At 53.5% G+C, this 22737-nt stretch overlaps 1 protein-coding gene across 1 annotated transcript in view; it reads left to right on the top strand.

Annotated features, from left to right (window-relative positions):
• The window catches only part of LOC119953684 (dynein heavy chain 17, axonemal-like), an 821504-nt gene that overhangs the window by 747036 nt on the left and 51731 nt on the right, over positions 1 to 22737 (top strand). Inside the window, 1 exon segment of the mRNA XM_038778213.1 lies at positions 12564 to 12686. Within this exon segment, the coding sequence (XP_038634141.1) occupies positions 12564 to 12686 (123 nt within the window).

Below are 22737 nucleotides of genomic sequence, written 5' to 3'. Positions count from 1 at the left end.
ATGCGACTACCAACAAGCTGCTTGAGACCCAGACACCCCAGGGGGCGGCCATTCAGGAGTTGCAGCAGCAGGCCGCTGATCGGGAGGAGGAGGCCGTGGTCCTCGTGCGGAAGGTGGAGATGCACGAGGCACTTCACAAAAAGTGGCAAGACCGCTTGGAGGAGCTGGACTTTCGCACGAGGCGAAAGAATTTGAGGATCCTGGGCCTGGCGGAGGGGCTGGAGGGGTCGGACCTTCCGTCCTATGTGGCCACGATGCTGAATTCGTTGATGGGGGCGGGGTCCTTCCATTTGCCCCTGGAGCTTGAGGGAGCTCACAGGGTGCTGGCCAGGAGGCCCAAGACGAATGAACCCCCGCGGGTGGTGCTGGTGCGGTTCCATCGGTTCAGTGACTGGGAGTGTGTGCTGCGCTGGGCCAAGAAGGAGAGGAGCAGCAAGTGGGAGAACTAGGTAGTGCGAATCTACCAGGACTGGAGTGCGGAGGTGGCTAAACGGCGGGCCGGGTTTAACCGGACGAAGGCGGTGCTGCATAACAAGCAGGTTAAATTTGGAATGCTGCAGCCTGCGCGTCTGCAGGTAACATATAAGGACCAGCATTACTAATTCGAGTCCCCGGAGGAGGCGTGGGCCTTTGTGCAGGCGGAGAAGCTGGACTCGAACTAGGGTCTGAGGGCTGCGGGGTCTTGTGTACTACGGTTGTTGCTGTTTTTGCTGTTGCTGTTTTTGTAATTTTGACATGTGTTTTTTATGCTGGTTCTTGCTCTGTTTCCGGGTGGTTCTGTTGGGTATGGTTTTGTGTTATGTGGGGAATGTTGGGGGTTTATTTTTTCTTCTGTACGGGGCTGGGGATGGGGTGGAGCTGGAATTTGGGAGCTGCGTCAGAAAGATGGGGTGGGGCAGTGTGAAAGCGCGGGCTTTCCTCTGGTTTCCCACGCTGCGGGGCAGGAGGGGTGGAGCTGGCGGTGGGGGCGTGGCCTCCACTGGTTTTTTCACGCGCTAAAGCGGTGCCAAGGAGGAGTGGCAGGAGGGGGGGATGACCCCATGTCGGGAGGGGCCGGGTTTTGGCGGGAGTTGCCGGGGTCAGCAGAAGTCAGCTGACTCACGGAAGTACCATGGAGGGTGCGTCGCGGCTAGGAGGGGGCCTAGCCGGGGTGGGGGGTATACCGGGTTGCTGCTGGAATGGCCAGGAGGGAGCTGGTGTGGGCTGGGGGGGAAGGGGAGAGGCGGTATCGTCATGGGGAACGGGTCGGGCGGGGTGTGCTGACCTGGGGCGAGTAGTCGATGAGCTATGGCTAGTCGGCGGGGGGCGGGGTGCCCTCTGATCCGGCTGATCACCTGGAACGTGAGGGGGCTGAATGGGCCGGTTAAGCGGGCTCGGGTATTTTCTCATTTGAAGGGGCTGAAGGCGGACGTGGCTATGCTCCAGGAGACCCACTTGAAGGTGGCGGACCAGGTTCGTCTGAGGAAGGGGTGGGTGGGGAAGGTTTTCCACTCAGGATTAGACGCGAAGAACCGAGGGGTGGCGATTCTGGTGGGGAAGAGGGTGGCGTTCGAGGCGTCTGAGGTGGTGGCGGACAAGGAGGGCAGATTTGTTATGGTGAAGGGTAGGCTGCAGGGAGAGAAGGTGGTGCTGGTAAACGTGTATGCCCCGAATTGGGATGATGCTGGCATTATGAAGCGTATGTTGGGCCGCATTCCAGACCTGGAGGCAGGGGGCCTGATCATGGGGGGAGACTTTAACACGGTGCTGGATCCCCCACTAGACCGGTCCAGTTCAAGGACGGGTAGGAGGCCGGTGGCGGCCAAGGTGCTGAGGGGTTTATGGACCAGATGGGAGGGGTGGATCCTTGGCGGTTTGGGAGGCCGAGGGCGCGGGAGTACTCCTTTTTCTCCCATGTGCATAGGGTTTACTCCCGAATAGATTTTTACGTCCTGAGCAGGGGATTGATCCCGAGGGTGGAGGATGCCGAGTATTCGGCCATAGCAATTTCAGACCATGCTCCGCACTGGGTTGATCTGGAGATGGGGGAGGCGTGGGATCAGCGCCCGCTGTGGCGTCTGGACGTGGGGTTGCTGGCTGATGAGGAGGTGTGTGGGAGGGTCCAGGGAAGTATTGAGGGGTATCTTGAGACCAACGACACGGGGGAGGTCCGGGTGGGGATGGTTTGGGAGGTTCTGAAGGCAGTGATCTGGGGGGAGCTGATTTCCATCTGGGCCCACAGGGAAAGGAGGGAGAGGGAGAGACTGGTGGGGGAGCTCCTGGATGTGGATAGGAGGTACGCGGAGGCCCCGGAGGAGGGATTGCTGGTGGAACGGCGTAGCTTGCAGGCCAAGTTCGACTTGCTGACCACCAGAAAGGCGGAGACACAGTGGAGGGAGGTGCAAGGCGCGGTTTATGAGTATGGGGAGAAAGCGAGATGCGGCAAGGGAAATTGGTGGAGTGATGGATAAGGGTGGGAATGTGGTGCGGAAAGGGGCAGAGGTGAATGGGGTCTTTAGGGACTTTTACGAGGAACTGTACCGGTCGGAGCCACCGGTGGTGGGGGGGGGGGGGGATGGAGAGCTTCATGAACAGGCTACGTTTCCCAAAGGTGCATCAGGAGCTGGTGGAGGGGCTGGGTGCGCCGATTGAGTTGGAGGAACTAGTCAGGGGGATTGGTCAAATGCAGTCAGGAAAGGCGCCGGGGCCGGATGGATTCCCGGTGGAATTTTATAAAAAGTATGCGGACCTGGTGGGCCCCCTGTTGGTGCGAGCCTTCAATAAGGCATGGGAGGGGGGGGCTTTGCCCCCGACGATGTCACGGATGCTGATTTCTTTGATCCTGAAGCGGGATAAGGACCCCCTGCCAGCGCCGGCCCTAGGGTTGCTGGCGCCCCGGGCAAGCTGAACTTCAGCGCCCTTCGGGGGGGGGCGGAGCCGGGGGGGCGGAGCCGGGGGGGGGGTGAGGGGGGGGGGGCCGGGGGGGGGCCGGGGGGGGGGGGGGGGGGCCGAGGCGGCGGGGCGGGGCCGAGGCGGCGGGGCGGGCCGAGGCGGCGGGGGGGGGGCGGGCCGGGCCGAGGCGGCGGGGGGGGGGGGGGGGGGGCGGGCCTGGCCAAGGCGGCGGCGGGGGGGGGGGGGGGGCGGGTCGGCCCGAGGCGGCGGATCGGGCCGAGGCGGGGGGGGGGCGGGTCGGGCCGAGGCGGGGGGACGTGTCGGGCCGAGGCGGCGGGGGGGGGGGGGCGGGTTGGGCCGAGGCGGCGGGCGGGGCCGAGGGGCGGGCGGGGGCCGCCCTGGGGAGGGCGGCCACCGCACATGCGCTGGTTGGCACCGGCCCAACTGCGCATGCGCGGGACCCGAGTCTTTGGCGCCCCCTAGCACATGTCGCCCCGGGCGACTGCCCGAGTTGCCGGTACCTTGGGCCGGCCCTGCCCCCTGCAGTGTGGATCATACAGGCCAATCTCGCTCCTCAATGTGGATGCTAAGTTGCTGGCGAAGATCCTGGCCACCAGGATAGAGGACTGTGTGCCAGGGGTGATACACGATGATCAGACAGGATTTGTCAAAGGAAGACAGCTTAACACGAATGTGCGGAGGTTGTTAAATGTTATTATGATGCCGGCGGTGGAGGGGGAGGCGGAGATAGAGGTGGCGCTAGATGCAGAGAAGGCGTTTGATAGAGTTGAGTGGGGGTACCTGTGAGAGGTGCTGGAGCGGTTTGGATTTGGGGACGGGTTCATCAAATGGGTGAGGTTGCTTTATGAGGCCCCGATGGCGAGTGTAGTTACTAATGGAAGGAGATCAGAGTACTTCAGGCTCTACCGTGGGACCAGGCAGGGGTGTCCCCTGTCCCCCTCGCTTTTTGCACTGGCGATTGAACCTCTGGCTATGGCGTTGAGGGAGTCGGGGAGGTGGAGGGGTCTGGTGCGGGGTGGGGAGGAACATCGGGTATCGCTGTATGCGGACGACCTGCTGCTTTATGTGGCGGACCCAGAGGGGGGGAATGCTGGGGGTGATGGAGCTGTTGGCTGAGTTTGGGAGCTTCTTGGGCTATAAGCTGAATCTGGGCAAGAGCGAGGTATTTGTAGTGCACCCGGGTGATCAGGAGGAGGGAATTGGGAGGCTCCCGTTTAAGAGGGCAGTGAAGAGTTTTAGGTATCTGGGCGAACAGGTGGCCAGGAGTTGGGGGACTCTCCACAAGCTTAATTTTACCAGGCTCGTGGAGCAGATAGAGGAGGAATTTAAAAGGTGGGACATGGTGCCGCTATCGCTGGCGGGTAGAGTGCAGTCTGTCAAAATGACGGTGTTTACGAGGTTCTTGTTCCTTTTTCAGTGTTTGCCCATCTTTAGCCCTAGGGTCTTTTTCAGGAGGGTGACTAGCAGCATCATGAGCTTTGTTTGGGCGCATGGGACCCCGAGGGTGAAGAGGGTCTTCTTGGAGCGGGGTAGAGATGGTGGGGGGCTGGCATTTCCCAATCTCTCGGGGTATTATTGGGCTGCCAATGTGTCGATGGTGCGCAAGTGGGTGATAGAGGGGGAGGGGGCAGCATGGAAAAGACTGGAAATGGCGTCCTGTGGAGGCACAAGCCTGGGGGCCCTGGTAACGGCGCCGTTGCCGCTCCCTCCTACGAGGTATACCACGAGTCCGGTGGTGGCGGCTACCCTCAAGATTTGGGGGCAGTGGAGGCGACATAGGGGGGAAGTGGGGGGCTCGATGGAGGCTCCGCTAAGGGGGAACCATCGGTTCGTCCCGGGGAACATTGATGGGGGGGTTCCAGGGTTGGCACAGAGAAGGCATCAGACAGCTGAGGGACCTGTTTATTGATGGGAGGTTTGCGAGCCTGGGAGAGTTGGAGGAGAAATCTGAGCTCCCCTCGGGGAACATGTTCAGGTACCTGCAGGTAAAGGCATTTGCTAGGCGGCAGGTGGAGGGATTCCCTTTGCTTCCCATGAGGGACGTGAGTGACAGGGTGCTTTCGGGGGTCTGGGTCGAGGATGGGAAGATATCTGATATCTACAAGGTAATGCAGGAGGTGGAGGAGGCGTCAGTAGAGGGGCTAAAGGCTAAGTGGGAGGGGGAACTGGGGGAACAGATCGAGGATGGGACATGGGCGGATGCCCTGGAGAGGGTTAACTCTTCCTCCTCATGTGCACGGCTTAGCCTCATCCAATTCAAGGTGCTGCACCGGGCCCACATGTCCGGGTCTAGGATGAGTAGGTTCTTTGGGGGCGAAGACAGGTGTTTTAGGTGTTCGGGGAGTCCAGCGAACCATGCCCATATGTTCTGGGCATGCCCGGCACTGGAGGAGTTCTGGAAGGGGGTGGCGAGGACGGTGTCGAGGGTGGTAGGATCCAGGGTCAAGCCAGGCTGGGGACTCGCGATTTTTGGGGTTGCGGTGGAGCCGGGAGTGCAGGAGGCGAGAGAGGCCGGTGTTTTGGCCTTTGCATCCCTAGTAGCCCGGCGGAGGATCTTGCTACAGTGGAAGGATGCGAGACCCCCAAGCGTGGAGACCTGGGGCAATGACATGGCGGGTTTTATTAAGCTGGAGAAGGTCAAATTCACCCTGAGAGAATCAGTACAAGGGTTCTTTAGGAGGTGGCAATCTTTCCTCGACTTTCTGGCTCAGCGATAGGGAACTGGGTCAGCAGCAGCAGCAACCCGGGGGGGAGGGGGGAAAAGGAATTGACTATGTTTATTTAATTTTAATTTATTTTTCTGTTCTCTTGTTGTTTACTGGGTTTGGGGGGAGGGGGGTGCGATATATGCGTTGCTACAGTCTTGGGGGTATTATACTTATTATGTTGCTTTATTGTTGTTTGTTGTTCGTTGTTATATTTTTTGTAAAAAATTTCAATAAAAATTATTTTTTTTAAAAGTTAATAAATCTGAACTCTTAGGTCTGAAACAGTGCATTAGGGCCTCATGATTTGGTACCTTCAAGCTGTTAATTGACGAGTTTTCCTCTTTGCCTTGCTAGTGATGTTGTTTTAGCAGGTGTGGACAGCTTTCCTCTTCTTGTCAATGAGATCCTGGATGGTATGGTCACCCTTGTTGAACCAGTCTTGGTGTCTCCTGGTTTTATAGCCATTAGTTTCTTTGCAGCTTGACATGGTGGCTTTCTTCAGCTATTTCCAGTTTGCGTCCAGTTTGCTTTGGAGATTTTTGAGAAGGCACTGTTGGAAGTTCAAGCCAGCATTCTTGACTCTTGAAGCCGTTCAACATTGATCTTTTTTCTGGGTGTTTCTCCATCTTCCGTTGCTTCTGGTGGAGTTTGGTGGACATAGAGAAGTGGATGAGCCAGTGGAGTGGATGAGCCAATGGTCTATCCAGCAGTCATTTGCACTAATCACTGCTTTGGTGATGAGAGCATCCTTTTGGTCTCTGGATCGGATGATGACGTTGTCATCATGTACCAGTGCTTTGATCGTAGATATCTCCAGGAAGTGTTGAACTTGTATTTTCGGTGGAACAATGTGTTAGTGATGACAAGCAGGTTTTTCACACATTTGGTGAACAGGATAACCAAGTTCAAACTGCGATTTCCAACTCCTTCCTTTCCGATGGTCCCTTCCAAGGGTTGGGAGTCCTTTGCAACTCTTTCCAGATTTGGGAGTCCTTTCCTATCTTGCCATTTTTGTCCCCAAAGAGGATGATCTTATTTTCATTCGGAATGTTGGAGAGTATGGTGCCCAGGTTGGAGCAGAAGCCTTCTTTAGACTCATCAAAGACATAAAGGGTTGGGGCATAGGCACTCATGAACCTTGCCTGCTGGTTCTTGGCAATTTGTAGATGGAGAGTCATGAGGCATTCGTTGATGGCGACAGGGAGCTCCGAGTGTCGGTTGATGAGTTTGTTCTTGATGGCGAATCCAATTTCATGTGTCCTGGCCTGATCCTTGAGTTTTCCTCTCCTGAAGAGGGTGTAGCCACTGCCTTCTTCCTTCAGCTGCCCTTCACCTGCTCTTTGTACCAGAGTTCACGGGCAACAAGGTTAGTTCTCCATTTCGGTTGATTGTTTCGCTCATTATTCATGAGGATTCATACCTTCCAGGTTCCGAAATTGAGTTTAACTTTGATTTTCTGACAGTAGGTAGATGCCCACTGGATGCGGCTTTCCAGCCAGGTTGGAGGCGATACAGACTATTTTTAGGGCAATCCTTTCTGGATCTTTCCCAATGCAGGGTGAGCAGAGCGGATCCTGAACAGGGCTGATCAGCCGTGAAGAATGCTGCAAAAACTCTCTCCTGTTCCCATTCCAAGAGGAAAATGACTGAATCAAACTCCGCTACCTACATGCTGGTCTGATGCTAGGGACTTCCAGATCTCATGTTCCTGTACCATCACCTCTCGCCAAAGGACTTGTTTGTGTGGGGGCTGTGTTGGTTTCCTCTAGGTAGGCATCTTGTGCAGGATATCACTTAACATGGAAGTACATTTGCACATCAGTAGACACTGGGTTCTTGCCAGAAGTTAGGTCCAGTTCCAGTGGCAAGGGAACCTCGATGACTGGGGGTCTCACTTAGTGCTGCAGTCTTCAAATGCCATCACAGCCAAAGATACCTACGATTATCTCCCACAAGGTTTGCTGCTGAGGATTTGTTTTGAATTGCGCTTTGTCTGGTTCCTCCCCTCCAACCTTATTGTCATGGCTGACCCTGCCGGGAGTTTAAGTCTTCCGTTGGCATTGCTCTTGGGATCAAAGGAACGCACAAGCTTCTCCACCACGACAAGATGGAAATCCACAGAGTACCTTATGGAGTAATGTTGATGGAGCTAGTTATTTTGGGAGTAGATTTTATGTTTATATTTTGGAAATGGGCTGCTTTTTGTGAACAGAGTAAAGGTAGTGGAAAAAATGCGAAAGTTAAGCAAATCTTAATTAATTAAAGTCTTTACGTCAATAAATTTAATCTCCCAATTCCTGGCCCTGAGTCGGCAGTAACGTTGGGTCGGTCCATAGGATGGCGGGCGATGACAACCCGCTCTGCGACGAGCTCTGGTGCTCCTCCTAGTTTGCCAACATCTGACTCCTGCCCAAGGTAGCACATTACACCATCCACCTGGGTGATCCCTGCATGCGAGCTGGCCATTCCATCACACAGTACCATCAAATCCATGTGGTGACGGTGGTGAGGATGGTCAGGGGGGGGGGGGGGGGGGGGGGGGGGGGCGCCAAGCCACCCACATCATCCGCCGATTCTACACACACACACACCCCGCATCCCCTCTCTGGCCAACACAGACCAGCTCACTCTTCGCATCCATCTGACAGTGCTCAGAGGGAGGTTGTAACAGTGTGAAGAGGTATTTAATGTGACAACATATATATAGATTTGTGCCCTCGCCAATATCAGTAAAGTGTGCCGTGCACCCATGCCAACTTAACTGGTGTCTAATTTTTGGACCTAACGCTATGTCTGGGTGGATCTCCAGATGGTACAGCAGGACTGGAGGCGCCTGCTGTGATACCCGCCCTGCCTTCTTCTGGGGCGACCAGGCCTGGATGGGCCTGGCTGCTGCTCTGGTGTCCCAGGTGGCATGGTGCCACCCTATTCTGCCCACTGCCCACCAGATGAGCCAGGGACAGGAGGGGGGCGTCCGAGGTACTGTGATGTTCTGTCACCTCTCCTGCAAGATTCACCGGCACAGGCCCCATCACCTCTTCCTCCTTCTGGGTGCCAAATTGGCCCAGGCTGCTCCATGGGTCGGGGATGCGAGCACAGCTATTCCCTAGGCTCCCCTGCCACCTGGTACTGTCAGTCCTGGACACCTGCTCTGGTCTCGACCAGGGTCTGCATCCTCACAGCCATGGAGCACAGGGAATAGACCATCTCCTTCTGGGACTGCACCACATCACCCATTGACTGTGCGGCCACCTTCTGGGTCTGTGTCACATCAGCCAGGGAGACTGAGCCATCTCCCTCTGTGTCTGCGCCATGTCGTCCAGAGCCTGGGCAATGCCGCCGATGCTCTCAGCCATGGCCTGCTGTGGTTGGTTCACACTCAGAAGCCCCGCTGCGGTGTCCAGGTTACTCTGGCACATGGCTGCCTGTGAGGCGACAACCCTGCCCTGGGCCTTGGTCAGCACCTCCACAGAATGTCCCGGGCCTTGGACGTGCTGATCCATTGCCAAAGCCCTTCGCCCCCAGTGCCTCCAACGCGAATGTCACCCGTGCAATGTTTGCCTTGTTGGCACGAATGGTCGGCACCACCTCATTCTCCTGCACGCGTTTGGACTCCTCCAACTGCACGTACTGGATGCTTGCTGACAACCCTCATGTAGTCCCTGGCTCTGCGACTAAATCTCCACTATCAAAGGGATTGTCCATTCCAGAAGCCTGAAACCTGTCTGGATAGCAGCTAGTCCCTGGGGTCGGCCCGCCCTCCGACCATTCGCCCCCTTGGGAGTTCCACCTGATGTACAGGAGCAGCTGTGTGGTGCACACCAGATCGTGTCCCAGGAGCCTCTTCACTCAAATGCCCAACCGAGGTGAGTGCCTCTGTGATGGTGGAGGATGTTGGACACAGCTTGTGATGGGAAATCTGTGTCAACATCGGACTCCTGAGCCTCGGGTCGAGGGCTGCCGTCTGATCTGCTCTCCTCATCACTGCTCCGCTCGTGTGGGTGGGGCTCCGGCTGTGACACTGGCTGGGGTAGGGGACACGAGGTGGACCTGCCCCATCACCAGCAGGTCCTGCAAGACACAAGACAAGACACATGATTAGACCACGGGCTGGACAGTGGTAGGGATGGTGGAGCTGAGGGTGCTGTGTAGGTGAGGGTGAGGACGGTGTATAGGTGAGGGTGAGAGTGATGGTGGTGTAGGGATAAGGGTAAAGGTGGCGTGGGGGTGATGGAGGTGTGGGGATGAGGGTGGTGTGGAGGTGAGGGATGGTGTGGGAGTGAGGGTGAGGGATGGTGTGAGGGTGAGGGAGGTGGGGGATGGTGTTGTGGGGGCGTTGACGCACATGTTATGGGGAACCGCAATGCAGCAGGGTCTCACTTCCTTTCCCGTGGCTGACCTCCACACCGTTGACCTTTTCTTCCGGGCCTCCGACCACATCCAGCCCGGCTGCTCTGCCATGGTGATGGGCCGCAGGTTTGGCGGTCCCCCTTCAGTTTACTCCTGCTCCCGATGGGTATGAGCAGCCTTCTCTTGGGGAAGGGTTATGAAAAATGACAGTTTTAGACAGTCCGATGCCTTTATGCCCGGGGAGGGGGTGGGCGGACTAGTAGCCTCAGTGGCCAGGGCACCCGGCCATGGCGGCCGATATGGGTGCCAGCATGTGGTGCAAGGTCCAGGTCGGGTGGGGGGTTGGGTTATGGGTGTGTGGGACACGGGATAGTGCCAGGGACACAGTGTTGCCTACTCACCCTGGCTGCCCTGAGGAGGTCATGCAGTTTTTTACGGCACTGTTGCCCCAGCTGCTGACGGCGCTGACCTTCTTTCCCACCTGCGCCCAGGCATGGCGCACGGCGGCGGCTGGCAGCCGCCTTCCTGTGCCAGGGTACAGGTTCAACAGCCTCTCCTCCATCGCGTCCAGGGGGGTTTCAACTTGGCGTACGTGAAATGGGGTGCTGCTCTCCTCGCTGCCATCTTGTTGGCTGGGATGGTGCGTGTGGGGAGTGAAGTGTGTATATGCGGCTGCAGCTTGTCAGCCTCCTGAGTGTGAACCTCGGACCCAGCGAATCTGACATGATTTCCTGTTGGAATCAATTGTGTTCCACCTGTCGGCGGTGTTAGCCCCGTAACAGTAGCTGAATCGGCCTAGGTGTGGCGCCAGTTTTGCTGTCATGGAACTCCACGAATCCTGGGCCAGCGTCAACACTTATGGCGGGATTCTCCGGCTGGGTTCCTCCGGCGACCAGACAATCCCGCCCGAGGTCAATGAAATTTTCCATTGTTGGCGTCTCGCCTGTGTAATTCTTGCAGCGGGCGAGTTGGAAGAATCCAGCCCGTAGCCTGAGGAACAGAGTATCCCGCCGCTTATATTGCAACCCGCTGATACTGATCAACATCCCTAGCTTCCATGCTCAATTTTGCAAGAACCCCCCACATAATTTTCCAATCGCCACCAATACCTCTTGACATGAAGAAACCAGCCCACCTTCCTGACAATTCCTTCCCAATCACCTTCCCTTCTTCACTTACCTGTTACAATGCTAGAACATTCCAGTACTCAACTGCAACTTGCAGCCTCTTATTCTCAGCAGCTTGCTGGCTCAATATCTATAAAGTCCAAACTTATTTAAGCCCATTGCCTTGCTCAATGGTGGACTCAGACCGTGGAGCTGGACCGTGGAAATAGTGCCCCGATCGGCCGCGCGCCACAACCGGACCGCCTGCTCAAAAATACCCTTATGAGGCCCTCCCCGCCCTCTGATCGGCCTGCCCCTGACCATGGTGGCCACGGACCAAGTCCACAGCCGCCACGCGAGTATCCCAAACGGCAGGACCATGTGTGGTCCACACCATCGGACCTCAGCCGGTCGGGGGCGGAGAATAGCGATGCCGGCCTCTGGCAATGTCCGCAAGTGGGGGATGCGCGGTGCAGTGTACTCTCCGAGCACGCCGCTTTTCGGGGGGCGGCGAATCAAGGAACCACCGCCGGTCCCGATTCCATGTGGGGAACTGGATTCTCCGCCCCGGCGCCAGACGTGATTTCGGTGTCGGGGTGCGGAGAACACAGCCCTGTATATAGCAGCCTCATGTGAGCATGATATCTACTGTTAGAAAAAGGAGTTGAAAGGGTTTCTACACTTCTTTAATTCTGAAAAATTTGAACGTATGAATGAAATAATGAATCTTCAAGTAAAAATAACAAATGATTGATTTTTTTAAAGAAATGAAAAATAGATGATACTGTTAATAAGCAACATCTAAAAAGACAGGTTAGGTTTTCGGCTCCAAAATCCTTTATTGAAAGGTTATTTTGTCAAGTTAAACGGGCAAGAATTCTTGATCTGTTGTTCAAAATTAAATTCAATACTTTTTAAAATAAATTTAGAGTACCCTATTCATTTTTTTCCCAAATTAAGGGGCAATTTAGCGTGGTCAATCCACCCACCCACATAGAACATACAGTGCAGAAGGAGGACAATTGGGCCCATCGAGTCTGCACCGACCCACTTAAGCCCTCACTTCCACCCTATCCCCATAACCCAATAACCCCTCCTATCCTTTTTGGTCACTAAGGGCAATTTGTCATGGCCAATTCACCTAACCTGCACGTTTTTGGACTGTGGGAAGAAACCGGAGCACCCGGAGGAAACCCACGCACACACGGGGAGAACGTGCAGACTCCACACAGACAGTGACCCAGCGAGGAATCAAACCTGGGACCCTGGCGCTGTGAAGCCACAGTGCTATCCACAGTGCCACCATGCTGCCCATGAATGGGTTGTGGGGGCGAAACCCACACATACAGTGACCCAGAGCTGGGATCGAACATCGGACCTCAGCGTCATGAGACAGCAGTGCTGACCACTACGCCACCATGCTGCCTATAATTTCAATACTAACCAATAAATCAATGCATTTCTTTGTTATTTAGAAATTACCATTATTAATATTTTGCTCCAATAGGTTTTTTTGATGAAAAAGGAAATAAACCCAATTCATCTCGACTTTTTGCTGCGATTCCCATTTAAAGCTGGTGTTACCAGTCCTGTTGATTTTCTAGCGCACCAAGGATGGGGTGGAATCTTGGTATGTATTTCTATGCAAAATGTTATTGCTTTCTGATATGGTGAGAAATATGATGAATACAGTATTTAATGTATACATACAGTACAACTTTTATGCATATTGCATATTTATGCTCAATTTCATGTACTAAAATCAATAATAAGTAAAATAAACCAAATATTAAACAAGGTGCACGATCCAATGGCCACGTGCACCAAGGCACAGCATGGCCGACAAAAGACTCCGTTCCCGGGATCTACCCGGCTCACAATGCCTTGTCAGATACAACGTGATCATAGCATTTACAGTGCAGAAAGAGGCCATTTGTCCCATCAAGGCTACACCTTTCCTTGAAAGTGCACCATACTTAAGCCCATGCCTGCACCCTATCCCCGTAACCCCACCTAATCTTTGGACACTAAGGGGCAATTAGCATAGCCAATCCATCTAACCTGCACATTTTTGGACTGTGGGAGGAAACCGAAGCAGACATGAGGAGAAAGTGAAAACTCCGCACAGACAGTGACCCAAGGCCAGAATTGAACCCGGGTTCAAAAGGTTGATACACAAGGTAAGATCACATGGGGTTAGGAGTGATTTATTAGCTTGGATAGAGGGCTAGCTGACAGAAATAAGATAGAGAGTTGGGATAAATGGGTCTTTATTTGGTTGGTAAGATTTAACTAGTGGGGTGCCACAGGGTTCGGTCCTCAGCCCCCAACTATTTACAATATATTTCAAAGACTTGGATGCAAGGATAAAAGGTACTGTAGCCAAATTTTCAGATGACACTAAATTAGGTGGGTCGTAGGTTTCAATAAAGAAATAAGACATTTACAAACAGATATGGATAGGTTAGATGAGTGGGTCATTTGCCAGTTGGAGTTTAACGTGGATAAGTGTGAGATTATCCATTATTTTGGAAAAATAGAAAGGCAACTTATTAGCAAAATGAAGAGAAACTTCAGAATGCTTTGCTGCAAAGGGATCTGGGTGTCCTTGTGCATGAATCGCAAAAAACTAGAATGCAGGTATTAAAGAAGTAAAATGGAATTTTGACATTTATTACTAAAGGAATAGAATAGAATAGTAAAGTGTTCCTGCAACTATACAAGGCAATAGTGAGACTGCACCTGGAGTACTGTATACAGTTTTGGTCCTCTTACTTGAGGAGGGATGTGATTGTTTTGGAGGTAGTTCAGAGGAGAACCCCTCGATTGAGATAGGGGGCTGGATTCTCCAATTCTGGGGCTGCGTCCCCACGCCGGCTTGGGAACGGTGGCATTTTACACTGGAAAAACTGGCGCAAAACGGCCACCGATTCCCCGTTTTGCTGGGGGCCAGCAGGATGGCACTGGAGAGCACCCGGCTCTAGCTGCCAATACGTCCCCGAGAATTGCCGGGTCCGCGGCCATGCATGCGCACAGCAGCGGCCGCTCGCGGACACAGCCCGCTAAATAGTTCTCCCCTTCGGCTGGCTCACATACCCTAGACCACCCCCCACAGTGCCCCAGCCCTGAATAATGTCCCCTCGTGCCTGAGGATCGGCCCTCCCCCAACTGTGGCAGCTCTGAATTGAGTCCGCAGCCGCCATGCTGGGTTCCTGATAGGTCAGACCATGAGAGACCCACGCCATCAGGAACTCGCCGGTTGGGGCGGAGCATCGGGGGCGTGCCTCAGGCAATGTCCTGAGGACGTTGATACATCGTGCAGCGTACTGTCCGAGTACGGTGCATTGGAGGGGGTGGAACATCGCGAAAGCTACGCCGCCCCCAATTTGGTCGGCAACTCGGATTCTCCGGGCGATCGCTAAACGCGATTCCGGCATTGATGAGCGGAGAATCCAGCCCGAGGAGTTTATGTAACAAAGGGGGATTGAGCAGTTTATGTCTATACTCTCTAAGAGTCAGGACAAACGAGAGAAGATCTAAATGAGGTATATAAGATGATAAAGGAGAGTGACAAAGTAGGGCAGCATGGTAACATTGTGGATAGCACAATTGCTTCACAGCTCCAGGGTCCCATGTTCGATTCCAGCTTGGGTCACTGTCTGTGCGGAGTCTGCACATCCTCCCCGTGTGTGCGTGGGTTTCCTCCAGGTGCTCCGGTTTCCTCCCACAGTCCAAAGATGTGCAGGTTAGGTGGATTGGCCATGATAAATTGCCCTTAGTGTCCAAAATTGCCCTTGGTGTTGGGTGGGGTTACTGGGTTATGTGGATAGGGTGGAGGTGTTGACCTAGAGTAGGGTGCTCTTTCCAAGAGCCGGTGCAGACTCGATGGGCCGAATGGCCTCCTTCTGCACTGTAAATTCTATGAAAACAATTCTATGAAAGTAGATGTAAAGAGGATTGTTTCCACTTGTGGAGCAATCTAGAACGAGAGGTTATTGTTGTAGGAAACGGGGTAACAGATTTAAAACAGAGATAAGGTGAAATTACTTCCCTCAAATGGTTGTGAATCTATGGAATTCACCACCCCAGCGTGCAGCAGATGGTGAGATATTGAGTAAATTTAAGGAGGAGATAGATTTTTAATTAGTCATGGGTTCAAGGGTTATGGAGAACAGGTAGGAAAGTGGAGTTGAGGCAGAGATGAGATCAGTCATGATCATATTGAATGATGGAGCGGGCTTAAAGGGTTGAATTGCCGACTCCTGCTCCTAGTTCTTATGCTCTTATGACAGGAGTCTAGCGAGACACAGAGAAGCAGGAAAAACAGAGGATAGTTCAGTCAGTGTGTGACTACCAGAGAAGGAAAGCAGAAGTTCTAAGGTCTCAAGTAAGAAATCCTGCAAGACTCTTGGCAACTGAGTTTAGAAACGCAAGTGTTTGCTCTGAGGTTTTGGCATGAATTGAGGAGTACCAGAGCTCAGCTCACAGCAGATTATAATCACCAACCTGCCTTTTATACTGATCCGCTGACAATGCCAACAGAGGCTAATCACCCTGGAGTTATGTAACACAGACGCTGGGAAGGTGGCACAGAGCAATTGGGGGGGGGGGGGGGGGGGGGGGGAGGGGGCGGGGGGGTGAGGGGAGGAGGGGCTGACATGGCGTCCTATGAGAAGTGGGCAAATGTGAGGCCCTACCAGGCCCTCCGGGCATGTCAGACCCACGCTGTCGCCGCCTATCCTCCATCTGCTCTTTTGGTTACTCCCAGATTCATCCTCCAGCCCCTCCTGATCCAGCTACTACTCCTCTGACGAGGCCGCATATTCCTCCTCCTTCACCTCCAGCATGTCGCCCCATGCTGTGCCAGCTTGTGGAGGATACAGCAGATCACCACAAAGCAGGCGACCCTCCAGGTGGGTGCAATGCACCATTAGAGCGGTCGAGGTATCGGAACGTATTTTAAACAATCTGATGCACCGCTCAATGACAGACTGGGTGGCCACATGGGCCTTGTTATATTGTGTTTCCAATCGTTCACCACCCTACGCACCGGCATCATTAGTCAGGACCTAAGCACCAATTATCCCTCAAGAGCCAAACGATTATCCTGGGTGTCCCTCGAAGACGTTGGGAATCTCCGACTGCCCCAGGATGCAGCTGGAAGGGAATATTCTTGCCTGTCGATTGTCGCGCAATGTCCGTTCATCCGTTGTCGCAGCGTCTGCATGGTCTCACCAATGTACCACGCTTCGGGACATCCTTTCCTGCAGCGTATGAGGTAGACCACATGAGTCGCACGAGTATGTACCGCGTACCTGGTGGGTGGTGTTCTCACGTGCAATGGTGGTACCCATGTCGGTTGTATCCCGTGTTTTTCTTCTGAGGAGGTCGGTGCGGTTTTTTCTGTGGCGCGTTGGATTCGTTGACCAGTACTTCCCCAGAGCGGAGAAACTCCAACATCTTCTTCGCAGCCTTCAACGCGTCATCGATGAAGATAAACATCTTGCCAAGGTCATCCCCACACCCCCACTACTTGCCTTCAAACAACCGCGCAAACTCAAACAAGCCATTCTTTGCAGCAAACCGCTCAACCTTCAGAACAACGACCACGACACTACACAACTCTGCCATGGTAATATCTGTAAGTCGTGCCAGATCATTGACATGCAGACGCTACAACAACGGATGAACAGACATCGCGCACCAGGCAGGTATGTTCCCTTCCAGTCGGGGAACGCTTCAGCAGTCAAGGGCATTGAGCCTCTGATCTCTGGGTAAGCGTTCTCCAAGGCGGCCTTCAGGACGCGTGACGACGCAAAATCGCCGAACAGAAACTTATAGCCAAGTTCCGCACACATGAGTGCGGCCTCAACCAGGACCTTGGATTCATGTCGCATTACATTCATCCCCCACCATCTGGCCTGGGCTTGCAAAATCCTACCAACTGTCCTGGCTTGAGACAATTCACACCTCTTTAACCTGGGGTTACCCCTATCTCTGGATCTGTAAAGACTTAATTACCTGCAAATGCTCGCATTCTAAGCATTGTCTGGAATCTTTGACTTTTGTCTATATATATGTTTCTGGAACATACCTCTTCATTCACCTGAGGAAGGAGCAGTGCTCCGAAAGCTAGTGTTTGAAACAAACCTGTTGGACTTTAACCTGGTGTTGTAAGACTTCTTACTGATCTCTCAGAGTGCCATCCACAAGCTGGTTGGGCTGGTGGACCCCGTCCTGTACGTGCACCCTTGACCACAGCGGCGGGGGGGCCCTGGGCACCGGATCCCAAGACCCCACCAAGATCAGTACTTGGACTGGGCGCAGGTGCCTCCCAACCCCCATCCCCCATCCCACCCATCCACACATCCACCCTTTGGTCGTTGAAACACAGCTGTTGGGTGTTTGATTGTTGGCTCTACCCCTGCGGTGTTGAAACCTCCAGTGTTCAGGCAGTGTTCAGGCCTCACGATCTGATTGGGATGCTACGCAGCAACATCTGCCTGTGACTTGGCACGCCGACTCACAGGAATCTACTTGGGAATATTTTGTTTATTAAACAGCGATAGAATCCACTTGGGAGCTGTGAAGTGCTCATATTACTAACATAGTTCCCTATTACCGATAGCCTTTAGCCAGGGTCAATGGGAGTTAATGTGACCTTCACCATATTAACACAGACAGGGCGATGTCCTTGAGGCTTTCGGTGGGACCCCTGTTATGGGTATACACGTAAGGACATCCCCATGGGAGGGGGGGGGGGGGGGGAAACGCATGGTAGGGACGGCCAGCCCACCTCGCCCCAGCACCAGTAAACCCACCCCAAAAACCAGGACCACTCAGGAAAAATGGGTAGGGCTACCGAAGAGAAAGAAAGCATGGATGCTCTGATCCAAATTAAAAGAAAAAAGTAAACAAAAGACCTGACTGGTTAGCACTAACTGGGGACAAATTAGCCTTACCTATTCCAACCCTCCACCCTTCACCCTGCTCCAGCTCCACTCATATTGCTTCTAAGTCAGATGAGAGGAGGGAGACAACAAATCGCGTTCCCCTCCCTCCACCACAAGGATTGTCAGACAACATGGAAGTGATTTTCCCACAATGTTGCACCCCTGTCAATCCCGTTTTGTCGGGTGAATAGCGGGAAAGGCCAAAAACGGGTTTTGCGCCAGGCACCACGCCTCTCGCGATGCATCTGATGTGCTATGTCTTCGCTGGGCATGATCCAGATCAGCATATTTAAATGAGCCATTAAGTGCATTAAACAGGTTCTGCCCATTCGAGCCCGCAGTGTCCCGGCACCTGGTAATCACCAGCCCTCGTGCCCGTGCGAATTAGTACTGGTCTCCAGGTGCGATGGCCACTCCAGGAAAGCATGCATGCCATTGGAACCCCTGAGTGGTCAAGGACAGGGCTTGATATCGCCCTAGCACTGCCTCTGGCACACGGGCACTGCCAACCTGGCACTGAAGGAGTGCCAGGTTTGCACTGCCAGGGTAAGTACCCAGTTGACAGTTTGTTCCTGCCAGGGTGCCAAGGGTAATACCAAAGAGAGGGGCCTTGGAGGATCATGCCAGTGAAGGGAGGGATGAAGGGTGGTATATAGGGTTGAGGGGTTATGGAGGCCGGTTGGTGGTGAAGGCGGGCCTGAAAGGGAGGGGTCTTAAAGGTGGGGGGCCCTCGGTATCCCTATGGTGGGGTATGCTCACTTGGAGACTGTTTCGGTTTTGTTTCATGTTCCCGTCTGGATCTGGGAAAATGTATTAATTTTGCTTCCAATTTCCACCCCTCTATCAGCTTCACATGGTCCATCTCTGACACTCTCCTTCCCTTCCTTGACCTCTCCATCTCCATTTCTGGGGATAGACTATCCACAAGTATCCATTGCAAGCCTACCGATTCCCACCGCTAACTCGACTACAGATCTTGACACCTGTAAGGACTCTATCCCAATCTCCCAGTTCCCTCACCTCCGCAGCAGGGGATTTTCACAGTAATTTAATTGCAGTGTTAATGAAAGGCTACTTGTGACACTAATAAGGATTATTATTTTTTAAATGATCTGTTCTGATGATGCCACTTTCCAAAATGCTGCTACTGACATGTCTTCATTCTTCCTTAATCGTGGTTTCCCAATCACTGTGGTCAACATGTCTCTCAACTATGTCCGACCCATCTCCCGCACCTTTACTCTCACCCCTTCCCCTCCCTCCCAGAACCAGGATGGGGTCCACCTTTTCCTTACTTTTCATCCACCTGCCTCCGCATTCAAAAAATCACCCTCTGCCAGTTTTGCCAACTCTACTTGATGCCACCACTAAATACATCTCCCCATCACTCCCCCGTCAGCATTCCACAGGGACTGCTCCCTCCGAGATGCCCTGGTCCACTCCTCTATTACTGCCAACACCTCACCCTCGTCCCATGCAATTGCAGGTGTGACACCTGTACCTTAACCTCCTCCCTGTTCACCATCTGAGAACCTAAACACTCTTTTCAAATGAGGCAATGCATCACTGCACCTCCTTCTGGTCTATTGCATTTGCTGCTCCCAATGCAGTCTACTCTACATTGGAGAGACTAAATGCAGACCAGGTGGCCACTTCTGCATAACACCTTTGGTCTGACCACAAGCAGGAGCCAGACCATTCTGTCGCTTGCCATTTCAACTCACCATCCAGTTCTCATGTCCACATGTCTGTCTCTGGCCTGCTGCAATGTTGCAGTGAAACCCAGGGCAATCTGGAGGAGCAGCACCTCATCTTCTAAGTAGGCATATTACAGCCTTACAGTCTTAACGTTAAGTTCAGCAATTTCGGACTGTGAAATCTCTCCTCCACCTTCACCCCATTTTTATTTCTATCAATTTATTTTAATTTCTTCCGTCGATCATTTTCCCCTTATCTCGTAATATGTCACTATCAGCATCCTTCTTAGCCTTGATCATCCCCGATGTGGAGATGCCTGTTGTGTTATGCTGCTTCGGATAACACAGGCTGCTACTTGATGCAGTCTTAACTAAAGGATGCTCCAGACTCTGAAATGAGTTCAACGTGTTTATTGAACTATGAACACAGTTCTCAAATGAGTTTGACTCTCTGCTAATCTAATTGTAGTAACTCAGTCTAACTGTACCAGCTTGCTGTAAGCCACGTGCTGGGGTGTGATGCTGCTGATCAACCCTGTCTAACTCTCTAGATGTCTGTCTGTGGAAAGAGGCAGGGTGTGAGTGCCTCATCCCTTTTATAGTGTTTATGTCATGGCCCCTTGTGGTGATGCCACCTCTGAGTGTCCTGACTGCCCATTGGTTGTGTCCTATTCTGAGTGTTCATTGATTGCATGTTTGCATATCAAGACATCTTCCCCTTTTACGTTTTTCTTTAGAAGCATATACATGTGAATGTGTCTCTAATGTGACTGACTGAGGAATACAGAACAGAACAAACAAAACAAATGCTCATAAATCCAATCTCTGAGGCTTGCATCTGATCCTCGTCGACCGGCGGAGAGGTGGTGGAGGGGATGACGGTGTCTTGACAGGCAATGGGAGGCAAGACTGGTGGTTCGAGGTGTCTGAAGGTGGCAATTCGACATGTGGAAATGGAGGGGAAAGTGCTTGTGGGCAAGCAACGTTTCGCAGTGCCCTTCAATCCCTTTGCACAATGGAGCTATCAGCGATACGTATGACATAGGGTCTGGGCGTGGCCTGTCGAACAACAACAGCCGGAGCAGACCACCCACCATCCGGTATCTTGATCCTGACCATGTCTGCCGGGGATAGCATGTCCAGATCGGTGGCATGTACGTCATAGCCCTGCTTCTGGCTGTCGCGAAGCTGCTGCATCTTCTGCAGCGCCGGGAGGTGATCAAGGTTGGGTAGGTGTCTGGCTGGAAGCATTGTCTGCAGGTCCCTGTTCATCAGCAGTTGAGCTGGCGACATGCCAGTGGACAAGGGAGTTGCCCAGTACGCAAGTAGTGCAAGGTGTATGTCGGAAGCGGAGTCCGAGGCCTTGCGGATGAGCTGCTTGACGATGTGCACCCTTTTTTCAACTTTGCCATTGGACTGTGTATAGTGCGGTCTGGAGGTTACATGCCTGAAATTGTAGCTCTTGGCAAACGTGGACCTTTCTCGACTGTGGAAACACGGGCCATTGTCGCTCATGACGGTGTTCGGGAGGCCATGCTGTGAGAATGTCTCTTTACACGCTTTGATGACGGTCCGTGAGGTGAGGTCTGGCAGCTTCAGCACCTCAGGATAGTTCGAAAAGTAATCGATGATTAAGATATAGTCGCGACCGACTTCCGGTGTGCATCATGAAGTGAGTGAGCACACACGAGGCAGCTCCTGCCTAAGGTTGCAGAAAAGAGCTCTTTTTTGGGCAGCACGGGTTGGAATTTCGATGAAAAGGCGTGGGTGAATGTTCAAGGAGTATTTTCCCCCAGGAATAGGATGTTTCTTGGTTATCAGACCCTCAGAAACAGTGGAAGATTTGTCTGAACAGCAACAAACAAAAGCCTCTGCAAGCATGCTAGCGGGGGAAGGGCCAGCTTATAGGTCTCAAGCTGACCTGAGGGCCTTTATGAAAGCTGAATTCTAGCAGCAGAGGGAAGAACTGTGAAAAGATCTCACCAAGGCCATGGAAGAAGCGGAGACGGACTTTCGGTAGCGGTGATGCGGAGCTAAGCCGCACGTTCAGTGGCTCCCACTATTTTTGGACTTTGGGGCTCTTTTAAGGGCTCGTAGTGGTGCTGTTTGGAATTTTCCCCGTGTGGGAACACTCCTTCTCAGATTCTCCACCGGTGGATGGCCTGGACTAGGAGTGGAGCGGTCAGAAAACCGGCTTTGCAGTTGCACCGCAGCTCCCGCTACTTAAGGACTTTTGGGCCGATTTGAGGGCCCCAAACGGCGCTGTCTCGACGAATCCCGGTGGGGGAAGGTGTCTAGAGGAGCATTCCCCATAATTTATGGTGCTCACCCGGAGTGGGGCAAAGGAAAAGGCTGCAGCAGCTCCACAAGAAAAGCGGGGGAAGAAGGACAAAATGGCGGCCGGCGGAACACCTGAGGACTGGTGGAAGTGGGCGCAGGAGCAGCAAGCTGCTCTTCTGCGCTGTTTTGCGGAGCTGAAGGCTGAGTTGCTGGACTCACTGAATGCGACTACCAACAAGCTGCTTGGAGCTCAGGCGGCCCATGAGGTGTCTATCCGGGAGTTGCAGCAGCAGGCCGCTGAGCGGGAGGAGGAGGCCGTGGTCCTCGTGGGGAAAGTGGAGTTGCACGAGGCACTTCACAAAAAGTGGCAAGACCGCTTGGAGGAGCTGGACGTTCGCACGAGGCGAAAGAATTTGAGGATCCTGGGCCTAGCGGAGGGGCTGGAGGGGTCGGATCTCCCGTGGTACGTGACCACGATGTTTAGCTCGTTGATGGGAGCGGGGTCCTTCCATTTGCCCCTGGAGCTTGAGGGAGCTCACAGAGTGCTGGCCAGGAGGCCTAAGGCAAATGAACCCCCGCGGGCGGTGCTGGTGCGGTTCCATCGATTTAGTGACCGGGAGTGTGTGCTGCGCTGGGCCAAGAAAGAGAGGAGCAGCAAGTGGGAGAATTCGGTAGTACGAATCTACCAGGACTGGAGTGCGGAGGTGGCAAAGCGGAGGGCCGGGTTCAACCGGACGAAGGCGGACCAAGC

The sequence above is a fragment of the Scyliorhinus canicula genome, chromosome 18, assembly GCF_902713615.1.
Source record: "Scyliorhinus canicula chromosome 18, sScyCan1.1, whole genome shotgun sequence".
Lineage (NCBI taxonomy): Eukaryota > Metazoa > Chordata > Chondrichthyes > Carcharhiniformes > Scyliorhinidae > Scyliorhinus > Scyliorhinus canicula.
Note: the sequence above shows the minus strand (reverse complement) of the source record. Positions and strands in the feature narration are given on the sequence as shown.